General features: G+C 31.9%; 1 protein-coding gene across 1 annotated transcript; it reads right to left on the bottom strand.

The window, feature by feature from the left end:
* Positions 1-4,426: 4,426 nt before the first annotated feature.
* LOC123202858 lies at positions 4,427-9,218 on the bottom strand. The gene is given in 9 exon segments (XM_044619008.1): positions 4,427-4,712; positions 4,808-5,160; positions 5,252-5,468; positions 5,552-5,687; positions 5,690-5,806; positions 6,410-6,734; positions 6,829-8,049; positions 8,144-8,683; positions 8,923-9,218. Coding segments are annotated over 9 exon segments (3,297 nt in total). The 5' UTR covers positions 9,055-9,218; the 3' UTR covers positions 4,427-4,456.
* Between the last annotated feature and the right edge of the window lie 3,712 nt (positions 9,219-12,930).

Raw genomic sequence — 12,930 nt, 5'->3', positions numbered from 1 at the left:
TTTTGTTTGGCATATCAGATCACACCTTGAAATTCTTTTTAAAAGCATATTAAAGAGCCCAAAAGTCATTCGCTCATTTATTCCATTCCCATTCGGCCGTTTGGTGTCTCAAGGAAGAAAAGAAAAGTCTTCAGTCTCCTCTTCATGACGTCGCTCCCCTTCTCAAACAAGTTGTAATCACCGTACGGACAACATCTAAGTTTCTTGTGTGGTTTGAAAAAGAGTTTAAAATGTGATCACATTCTTTTAAAAGTCAAATAAAAAACGGGACTTTTTATATAGAGAAAAAGTGTTGATTTATTAAAAAAGAAAAAGGAGAAAAGACTTAACGCATGGGTAATTTTGTTTGTGTTGATCCCAGTCCTCACTAATTTTCTTAGTAGCAAAGAAAATTTATGCGCAGCCCAAGAATGTACATTCAAAATAAATATTAATATATGTTTACCAATGATATGTTAAGTGATTAAGCATAAATTTATTTCTAATAAAATCATAGTTATCATATAAATTAATATCCATTCTTAGTGCATATTATTTTATTGAGAGAAAAAAAAAACATGTAATGTCACCCTAATGATCTCCATTATAATTTAATGAGATATTATACCTACTAAGGTGGGTGAAAGGAAGCATGATTGCTAGTATTTTATAGGGGTTATTAATTAAATATTTATATTTGAAGGGAATTATATGAAAATAATTAACAAATCTAATCTTATGACTGTCATTGATATAAATACGAATATGAATATGAACTTCAATTGTGTTATCTCTAAAGTTATGATGATTTTGTGTTGTTGTGTTGGTTTATTATTAATATATATATTATTGAAGGTTTGGGGGTGGTTAAAAGAGGTATGATGTGTTATACATAAGTTTATAAACATTTTGATTCTATCGACATGCCTTAGAGAGTCGTTTCCATAGTTTTATCAATGACAGTCAATTGTTGATATAAATGTGGTATAATGTGTTACATCCAAGTTTCCATATACGGCTACCAAGTATGTGGGTAATGGATATACTATCAAAGTTGAATAAGCTAGTGATACATCATAAGTTATGGTGGTAACAAGTACTAGTGTATGGTGGATGCAATGTCAGGGAGCATTATTAGACCTATTAAGAAGTTGTGTCAAAATTGGCACGACCTATTGTGTCATGGGCCATGTTAGGCCAAGGTTCGAAGAAATGCAAACCTTAGAGAGTTGTTTCAACCCATGATATTTGAAAGCTCAAGGCATGGCCAACATGGTGGGTCATGCCTTTATGGACCTTTTTGTGGGCTGGTTTGCCAAAATTATCAACCCATCAAAATTTATTTTTTTTGTAGTAGGATTCTCTCAACCCTTTATATGGATATGTAATTGTTATGGACTAAAGGATTTACCTATTGCCGTTAGTTGATAGACGATTTGATGGGAATCAAGGATTATTAAATTGATCCTTGTTATTGTTGTTTAATGAATCTTATGTATTGCAAATATGATGGTGATGGGATTCAGTTTGTTAATCATGTGCTTTGAAGGATTATGCGAAAGTTTTTATATATGTATGTTAGAGATGATTTGGACTGCAGTAAACATTTCCTACGCATTCAGGTTAGTTCAAGTTAATTTAGATTATTTTCGTGTCAATCCTAAGATGACTTTATTTTGTTTTGAGGCTTGTCAGGTTGACCCGAATTCACATTCATGTAAAAAAACCTCAACCCTAATATGATGTTATTCATATTATGTCAAGTTAGATTAATGAGTTGTATTAAAATTGTCAACTTTAATATTAATACTATTATAATATTTGGACAATATGACACAATACTTTTTTGACAATTAAAACTAATGGATGATTTTGACAAATGGGTGGAAAATAGCTTTTTCAAACTTAAATGGTGGGAATTGTCATTTCATTAAACCTTGAGAGGGACATAGTCATTTGCCATTAATAATTTACCATTAATGAATTTTAACATTTGGGCAAATTTTTCAAATGTTTAGTACTCTTTGTTATTTTTCTAAATATCTATAATATATTTTGAATAATACTACTCATCCTGAAAAGCATTTGAAAAATTCATATCTCAAATGATGTGTAATTATCTGTGACCTTTATATATAAATAATTAAAAACAAGAGTAATACTATCCATCCCAAATTTTCATGCCCAAATGATGTATCACTTATGAGAGCTATTATATTTTGTTTAAAAGATGATATACATACGGTGACATGTTATTTATAATATAATAAAAATAAGATTATGCTCAAAATCTTATATTTATATATTTTCTTATGCAATGAAATATATTATAAAATGTTATTTTCAAATTAAAATTTGTTTCAAGTCCTTCTTGGTTGAAGACTCGTTGAAACAAATGGATTTGCATATTACATGAGACAAAAGATTTTCTCTCAAAGAATTTTGAGATGAAAGATATGAGATAAGCTTTTTATGTTATCGAAATAGAAATATTTAGAAAAATATCATAAGAAATTATAAGTCTACTTTTGAAAGTATGTATAAGTACAATTCACGAAATTTTCAATGAGTAAATGTTCAACCGTGGTGGCATCCATAAAGAAAGGTGATAAATTCAATCTCATGCAATGCCCAAAAAATGAACTAGAATCAAAATAAAAAAAAAATGGAATCAATTCCTAATGCCTTTGGAGGTTTAATGTATCTATAGACTTGTACAAGATCGAATATAACTTTTGAAGTAGGAATGTTGGGCATATATCAAAGTAATCATGGAATTGATCATGGGAAGGCTACAATTAACACTCTCAGGTATATCTCAGGGGCAAGATGATCTTTTTACATGCATTTCTGGATATATGTATTTGAAACATAAGTTAAGAATATGAATATATGTTTATTTTGAAATTTTAAGTAGATGAACGTTTACGCATGAATGATGCATGTCCATTCATTTGATTCATTGCATGACCATGCATGCTTAATATGCACACCTATGCAGTCAGTTATCTCATGAGAGTTTATAAAAGGTATATAGGGGATTTTGAGAGCGTTATCCATAGGGCTGGACTCGAGCCGAGTCAGCTCGAGCTCGACTTCAGCTCGATCGAGCCCGAAATGAGCCGGGCTTGGTCAAGCTCGACAGATTTTTTTATTAAAATTTTTTATGCAAAACGACGTCGTTTTGACCAATATATATTAAAAACAATATCGTTTTGATAACGAAAAACGAACCGAACCAAGCCGAGTCGAGCCAAACTAGAGCCCGAAACAAGCCGACCTTAGCCGAGCTCGAACTCGAGCCACCCATATATGAACCGAGCCGAGCTTGAGCTCAAGCAAGACGAGCTCGGCTCGGCTCGAATCTAGCCCTAGTTATCCCCTAAATCTTTAACTTTCTCTTATCTAGTTTTCTTGCTAAGTGAGAAGAGAGAGATTTGACATGCTTCTTTCGACAAGCAAAAAAGGATTTTTTGCTATTAGCTAATTAAGGAAAAGAAGACTTTATCAGTAATGAATCATCTAGTTATTGAAGTCCAAGTACATAGGATTACTTGATTTCTATTTTTGTAAAATGTAGTGCTAATATGATCCTTGGATGATATTTCATGGTTTGGTAAACTGAGAAAGAGTAGATGGTTAATTTCCAAAAAAAGAAAATTACCAAAACAAAAAAGAGTAAGAGTATATGGATTTATGTGAATGTTTATGCACATACGAGTATAAAGAATTAAGTATTGTGTTGTTAATCTATTATGTTGAATGTTGTGGTATTTTTGATGATTTTATCTATTTAAATTGATCATGAACAATCATATAAGTTAACAAGTTAAAGTCTGTAGTGAGTTATAAGATGGATGTGGGAAGTTTGATCAAATTTGATTGGTTATATAAATAGTATGTGTGATAAATGTGTTGTTTTTGTATGTTGTATTTAAAACTTATTTTATGCATCATAGATGTTGGAGACCCAATGAATGTATGTTCAAAGGACACTTGGATCTATACAACAAAATCAACAAAAAAGTATTAAGATAGAGAAATACTCAAGTGTACAAAAACTTTTCTCTATCTTAGGGTTAAAACAGATAAATAGTCAAATAGAATTTAATCGACTGAATAACCTTGAGTTTATGTGCTTAAGAGTTAAACATATCTTGATCAGGAAAAGACTTAAATGCCCATTTTAGGGAAAATTATAGAACTAATGTGCAGTAAAAAACTTTAAGACACATATATCTTACATTATGTGTTGCATCAACATAATGATTATAGAAAATGGATAAGAGATTATGTACGAGATTAATAAAGCAAATAATAATATGATAAATTAAGAGAAAGAACGTGCATGATTTATCTCTATTAACTTAAAACCAAGAATATGTCAAGCAAGGGCAATATTACAATTTTATTTAGTTTATCAAACTTTCTTTAAAAATAAAAATAAAAAGGTAAAAGATGATAATCATTTAGTTTATCAAATTTCATCTGTTACTTCAAATGGAAGATCCAATTCTCTACCATCATGGTCAGAAAGCAAATGGCTCACTAAACCTGATGATAAAGAGTAGAATTTCATTAAAAGCAAACTTTCAGCCACATTTGAATTCTCAGCATAACTCATACTGTCTAAAGGAGCTCCACTTAAGTCACTTCCACTCTTAATGTCAGCAAGATTCTTGAATCGAATGATTTCTGAAGAGACTGCCCAAGTCTTGGGAACTTCCAAATTCCTAGTCAGAAACAAAATAATAGATAAATAAATAAATGAAACAGAATGAAATTTTTTCTTCAGTAATAGAAACAGAATTGGAAAGAGTAGACATACCCTTCAATATATTTCTCTTTGCAACGATTGATGTAGTCATCAGTGTACCTAACAAATATATCATCCAAACGTTTTACCAATTTTGGAACATCCTCCAAAGGCAATATGTCCCAGACTTTCAAAACTTGGATGTACATTGATTCCTTTACTATGTCAACAGTGCAAATTGTATATAGACCTTCAAATTTAAATTGCTTAATAATGTGCAAAGAGCTTTTGCAAATGGTATCTATGTTCCTTCTCTTAGGTCGCCAGCCAGTTGAAAGTTTCGCTAGAAGGTTGATAACCGACTTCTTGTCATGGTTTGATTTCATTCTTTTAAAAGATTTCAAGAAATTATCACTAAAAACAACCTGAGAAATAAGCGTCACTGACAAATATAAGCACTAACCATGGTAGGAAAAATTGATTGGCAAAGCAAGTATAGCTAAGGAAACAATATACCTTCCACTTTTGATTTCTGAAAAGTATACTGTCAGCATTCAGCAATTCATCCAATTCATTAAGCTCTTTTTTGGCCTCTAATATAGCTTTGGCCATATCCTTATCTTCATCAGCATTAAAGAAACAACGGCGTTGCTTAGCATCATGGATTAAGATTTCCCAAACAGATTCACCATGAGTTAAGGTTCTTTCATTCCCTAAAATCCATAAGCAGTGCCTAGAGGGTATCAAAGGGACGGTAGTCATTCACCATAGTTAGTAAAATGAACAAAACACAATGCACAATATTTACATGTATACCTGGCCCTCGTAAGCGCAACATTGATTCTCTGTGGCTCGGACAAGAATCCAATGGATCCACTTTTGTTGAATCTCACAGTCGAAATTATAATAATGTCCTCCTCACCACCTTGAAACCCATCAATTGACTTCACTTTACAATAAAGTCATCACAGTTACCATACTTGCCTCCAAGTTTTTCTTGAATTGCTTGTACTTGAGCACCGTAAGGTGAGACAATGCCAATGCTCAGCTTCTGTTTTGACTCATTCCAATCTGCATATTATGAATTACCATGGATATATAATAAGGAGATTCAATAGAAGTATTTTTGGAATTTGGTCAAGTTGAAACAATTCATTTCATTTATATAATGATTTCATTATTTAATTTAACTCTTTCTCTTTAATCATGTTTAACAAGTGATGCATAATACAAATTAGTACATGCGTGAGATATTAGGCATTAAATTGAAAAGAATTTGACAGTATATAGCATTAGACATTAACAAGAAATCAACACTTTTAGATTTCCATTTGCATAATTGAAATAAAAGGCCATGTAAATATATAAATTATTCTCAAAAAATGCTAGTTTCTTAAGTGCAAAATTACAGAGGATGATATTTATAAATTAGATGGCTCTACCCTTTATTAATTTGTTGCATTAAGTGCCTGCTATAGAAAGGTAAGTTAAGCCTCTGGCACTTACAGTCATCAGTCAAAATGCCGACAATATGGAGCTAATGTTTTGTTTCTCAAGATGGAATATCAGAATTTAAATGAACGATATGCTATAGAGTAAGCTAAGAGATGACAAAATAAAAACTTATTTATTTCTTAAATGGTAATATAAACATAAGACTCCAACAACACATACCACTGTACAGGTTCTGCACTATTTTCATCACAACAGCTACCTCAACCATATTTCTCCAGCTACGGCCAATGAACTCTTCTCTCCCTTCGAGAATATTGATGAAAGAATATGGACGGAATATTGGAGATCTTGGCAAAAAGACTTTTTTGTAGCTTTTTCTTTTAACATTACGAGAATCCCAAATCTGGTTGTTATAAAAATGTGAATTCGGGAAGTAGCTAATTGAGGGGTGCATCCGATACTGTGTATTGAGCAGGTGTTTAGAGTGACCCAATGAGCTCAGCCTCTCAAATAAGCTTCTACCGAAGGAAGCTTCATCAGAAACCTGAAAAAAAAAGCCAAACAAAGGAACTTAAAAAGTATAGCAAAGGCCAAATACAAAAAAGTCCCCAGAACTGTTGAAATAACATAAACCATACCTTGCTTTTAACCGTTGCTGGCAATTGGCACTCATCCCCAATGAGAATAGTGTGATTTAAGCCGAACAGTTGCAGCGGTATTGTCGACTCACTTTCTCCTAGTTGTGCCGCTTCATCAATGACCAGAATGTTCAGTGGTTCCATGTCCACATAATGCAGCTTAAATGAACTAGAAGAAGTGCAAAATATTACAGAAGCTGTTTGAAAACAGAAATCTTTTAATGAATCTTTGTTCATACCACTTGGAAACTCAAGTTTACTAAAGGAATCATGAAGATTTCTTAAAACTGTATGGCATTCACCTCTCCTTTTCTGCAACAAGTAATTTCTATGCCAAGGTGATGGAAAAAACTCTTCAGCTACTGAATGTGAAAAGAGCTCTTGCAGCTTGTCAGAAACTACATTTTTTTGAAACAACAAAGTTTCAAAAGAATCAAGTAAACTGATAAGATCTACCATATTTTGAAAATTACTTTCCAAAATGAAACTTTTGGGTATATGAGTGCAGAAGATATATACACAGTTTCTAAGAGGAGTGGCAGTATGTTTAAATCTATCTCTCACAAATTCAAGAAATGAATTGAACTCCTCATTGTCACCTTCCATTTCCATATTGCTGTTATTCTCTTTGACTTCATTTTTGTCAATGCTTTCTCTCTTCTTTATCAATTTATTCTCCAAGAAAATGTGATACTGAGAAATACAATCTTCAAGTAAATCCATCATGGATGAGAAGCAATGCCTCCAGCCAGTCAGCACACCAAAACACTCTGAAAGCCTTTTAACACGATAGTCCAGATATATTTCTTCTATTTCTTGACCAACTTTGAGTCTCTCCTTACCCCCAAACAAGAGAATATCTCCAAGAGGAAGCAACAGAGTCTCACTTCCATAGTCGTCAGTTTTAATCGATTCTTTCAGCAGCTTCAGAACACGAGAAGCAACTTCAGTAACTGCAACATTTGTCGGGGCACAAGTAAGGGTTCTGCATTTTGTTTTCAACAGCGTAAAGAGAAGCATACTAACAGCTTTAGTTTTCCCTGTTCCAGGGGGACCCCATATAAGTTGCACAGAGGACTTGTGATCACAACGCACTCCATCAAGACAGGCAAGAACTGCATTCAATTGTGAATCATTCAATGTTGATGATAAACCACTACCAAATTTCTCATATAAGATGGCTCCATTCAGTTCAGAACAGACTTGGCAACTTTCCTCCAACTGTCATTCAACATGCAAGTCTCAATCAAAAACCGGACTATGTAAGTCAGCAAGAATAAGTATAGTATAAGTAAATTATCTTCAGAAAACTTACCACAGAATTCCGGCGTAAAACTTCATTGATAATCTTCAAATTTCGAGACATGTTCAAGGATTTCCATATTCTTCTGTTAGTAGTAATATTTGCCAAGAAAATCACAAACAGTGATTTCTCCCCATCAAACTGCTGGATGCTTTTTGAAGCCTTCACTTTAAAGTAAGTTGAAGTGGTATCGTTATCATTTTCATCATCATCCCCTGCAATTTTCATGACTGATAGAAAAGACCACATTCTACCAACCCTCTCCAAGTCGGAAATAGTTTCAGGCTTCGCATCTGCTAAAATTAAAATATCCCCCGGCAAAGTTTTACAAGGCTCTTTACCATTGTTACTGAACCTGTTCCTCCAGTAATCAATCTTAACATCATGTAACTCAGGTCCATGGGGCCTAAAAACATCCACCTTAGCATAAGGTGCGCTTGAAATGGTCTCCATGGATGAAAACAGTTGTGCCCTTGTTTCTTCCAACAAAGGATAAACAAATGATTCGAAATACTGAGTGACAGACTCAAATGATTCAGGTATTTTTTCCACCTGAAAGGAATAAAACAATTACTCAATTCAGAACTAAAATATCAATTAAACTATTTTCAGCCAGCATGAACTTGAACATAAGATGAAAGCACTAGAAAGTAATGAGAAGTCTCATCTAAAGCTTGTTGCTGAATGAGATCAACCGTTGCCAAAAAAAAAAAAAAAGGAAACAAACTACAAATGTTTCTTCATTAAAATTTATTAGTTACTGAAAATGAAGAAGGGTAAAGAAAGCAAACCTTATGACTGAAAAGATTTTCATTGCAAATGTCATCAAGAGACCAAGAAAAGAGAGTATTAATGAAGCCATTGTCATGATTTTGAACTCCTCTCTTCTTGCTGCTACTACTACCTTCACCTTCCATCATCATATCCACTGATCCTTCTTCTGAGAATTACAGAGTCAAATGAAGTAGCTTTACTAATGAGAGGCAACTAGCTTACTTCAGTAGGAAGAAAACACCATGCAAATGCAATGAAGAAACAAGGAATCTATAGTACTTCCACTTGAAAAGCTGCTGACACATTTAACATCGTCTTTTGTTTGGCATATCATATCACACCGTGAAATGCTTTTTAAAATCATATTAAAGAGCCCATGACGTCGCTCCCCTTCTCAAACAAGTTGTCATCAGTGTACGGACAACATCTAAGTTTCTCGTGGGGTTTCAAAAAGAGTTTAAAATGTGATCACATTCTTTTAAAAGTCAAATAAAAAACGGGACTTTTTATATAGAGAAAAAGTTTTAACTTCAATTGTGTTATCTCTAAAGTTATGATGATTTTGTGTTGTTGTGTTGGTTTATTATTAATATAAGGTTTAGGGGTGGTTAAAAGTGGTATGATGTGTTATACATAAGTTTATAAACATTTTGATTCTATCAACATGCCTTAGGGAGTTGTTTCCATATTTATATCAGTGACAGTCAATTGTTGATATAAATGTGGTATAATGTGTTACACACAAGTTTCCATATACGGCTACCAAGTATGTGGGTAATGGATGTACTATCAAAGTTGAATAAGCTAGTGATACATCATAAGTTATGGTGGTAACAAGTACTAGTGTATGGTGGATGGAATGTTAGGGAGCATTATTAGACCTATCAAGAGGCTATGTCAAAATTGCCACGACTTATTGTGTCATGGGCTATGTTAGGCCAGGGTTCAAAAAAATGTGAACCTCAGAGAGTTGTTTCAACCCATGAAATTTGAAAGCTCAAGGTACGACCAACATGGTGGGTCATGCCTTTATGGACTAGTTTGCCAAAATTATCAACTCATGAAATTTGATTTTCTTGCAATAGAATTATCAGGTAAGCAGGATTCTCTCAACCCATTATATGATATGTGATTGTTGTGGATTGAAGGATTTACCCTCTACCATTATTTGATAGAGGATCTGACGAGAATCAAGGATGATTAAATTGATCCCTGTTACTATTGCTTAATGAATGTTATGTATTGCAAATATGATGGTGATGGGATTTAGTATGTTAATCATGTGTTTTGAAGGATTATATGAAAGTTTTTATATATGTATGTTAGAGATGATTTGAACTACAGTAAGCATTTCCTGAGCATTCGAGTTAGTTTAAGTTAATTTGAATTATTTTTGAGTCAATCCAAATATGCTTTTATTTTGTTTTAAGTCGTGTTAGGTTGACTCGAATTAACATATGTGTCAAAAAAACTCAACCTTAATTTGATTTTTTCATATCGTGTCAAGTTAGATCAACAGGTTGTATTAAAAATTATCAACTCTATCTAATATTAATACTATTATAATATTTGGACAAAATGACACAATACCTTTTGACAATTAAAACTAACAGATGATTTTAACAAATGGGTAAAAAATAGCTTTTTCAAACTTAAATGGTGGGAATTGTCATTTCATTAAACCTTGAGAGAGAAATAGTCATTCGGCCATTAATAATTTACCATTAATAAATTTTAACATTAGGGCAAAATTTTCAATTGTTTAGGATTCTTTATTGTTTTTCTAAATATCTATAATATATTTTGAATAATACTACTCATCCTAAAAAGCATATGAAAAATTCATATCTCAAATGATGTGTCTATGACCTTTATATATAAATAATTAAAAGCAAGAGTAATATTATCCATCTCAAATTTCACATCTCAAATAATGTATGACATATGAAAGCTAGTTTATTTTGTTTAAAAAAAATGATAAACATACGATAACACATTATTGATGATATAATAAGATAAGATTATGTATATTTTTAAGGGTCAAAGTCTTATATTTATATATTTTCTTATGCAATGAAATATATTATAAAATGTTATTTTCGAATTAAAATTTGTTCCAAGTCTTTCTTGGTTGAAGACTCGTTGAAACAAAGGGATTTGCAAATTACATGAGAGAAAAGATTTTCTCCCAAAGAATTTTGAGAAGAAAGATATGAGACAAGCTTTTTATGTTATCAAAATAAAATATTCAGAAAAATATCATAAGGAATTATAAGTCTACCTTAGAAAGTATATATAAGTACAATTCTTGAAATTTTCAATGAGTAAATGTTCATCCATGGTTGTTTCCATAAAAAAAGGTGATAAATTCAGTCTCATGCAATATCCAAAAATGAACTATAGCCAAATAAAAAAAAAATGGAATCAATTCCAAATGCCTTCGGAGGTTTAATGTATCTATAGACTTGCACAAGATCAGATATAACTTTTGAAGTAGGAATGTTGGGCATATATCAAAGTAATCATGAAATTGATCATGGGAAGCCCACAATTAACACTCCTAGGTATATCTCAAGGGTAAAATGATCTTTTTACATGTATTTATGGATTTATGTACTGGAGACATAAGAATATGAATGCATGTTTATTTTGAAATTTCAAGCAAGTGAATGATTCTGCATGAATTATGCATGTCTATTCATTTGTTGCATCACACATCATGCATGCCTAATATGCACACCCATGTAGTCAATTATCTCATGAGAGTTTATAAAAGGCATATCTGGGATTTTGAGATCATTATCCCGTAAATCTTCAAGTTTCTCTTATCTAGTTTTCTTGCTAAGTGAGAAGAGAGAGATCTGGAGTGCTCCTTTCAACAAGTAGAAAAGGATTTTTGGCTAGTAGCTAATTAAGGAAGAGAATGTTTTATCTATAATGAATCGTTTAGTTGTTACAGTCCAAGTAAGTAGGAAGACTTGATTTATTTTTTTGTAAAATATCTAGTTTTCCTGCTAAGTGAGAAGAGAGAGATCTAGAGTGCTTCTTTCGATAAGTAGAAAAGGATTTTTGGCTAGTAGCTAATTAAGGAAGAGAAGGCTTTATCTATAATGAATCATTTAGTTGTTAAAGTCCAAGTAAGTAGGAAGACTTGATTTATATTTTTGTAAAATGTGGTGCTAATTTGATCCTTGGATGATATTTCATGGTTTGGTAAATCGAGAAAGGGTATATGGTTAATTGCCAAAACAAAAAAGAACATATGGATTTGTGTGAATGATTATGCACATATGGGTATAAAGAATTATGTATTATGTTGAATGTTGTGGTATTTTTTGGTGATTTTATCTATTTAAATTGATCATGAGCAATTATATAAATTAAGAGGTTAAAGCCTATCGTGAGTTATAAGATGGATATGGGAAGTTTGATCAAATCCGATTGGTTATGTATATAGTTTGTGTGATAAATGTGTTGTTTTGATATGTTGTATTTAAGACTTATTTTATGCATCATAGGATGTTAGAGACCTAATGAATGTTTGTTCAAATGACACTTTGGATCCATACAACAAATCAACAAAATAGTATTAAGATAGAGAAATACTCAAATATACAATAAGATTTCTCTATCTTAAGGTTAAAACAGATAAACAATCAAATAGAATTCACATAAATTCAATCGATTGAATAACCTTGAGTTTATGTACTTAGAGTTAAAGATATCTTGATCAATAAAAAACTCGGGGAAAATTACAGAGTTGAGCTGCAGTAAAAAATTTTAAAACACATATATCTTACATCCTACGTTGCACCAATGTAATGATTATAGAAAATGGATCAGAGATTGTGTACGAGAGTAATAAAATAGATAGTATGCAATAAATTAAAGAGAAAAAATATGCACGATTTATTCTAATTGACTTAAAACCTAGACTACATCAAACAAGGTCAATATTACCATTTTATTTAGTTTGTCAAGCTTTCTTTAAAAATAAAAATAAACAAAAAGAAAGTACATGAAAT

The sequence above is a fragment of the Mangifera indica genome, chromosome 19, assembly GCF_011075055.1.
Source record: "Mangifera indica cultivar Alphonso chromosome 19, CATAS_Mindica_2.1, whole genome shotgun sequence".
NCBI classification, from domain to species: domain Eukaryota; kingdom Viridiplantae; phylum Streptophyta; class Magnoliopsida; order Sapindales; family Anacardiaceae; genus Mangifera; species Mangifera indica.
Note: the sequence above shows the minus strand (reverse complement) of the source record. Positions and strands in the feature narration are given on the sequence as shown.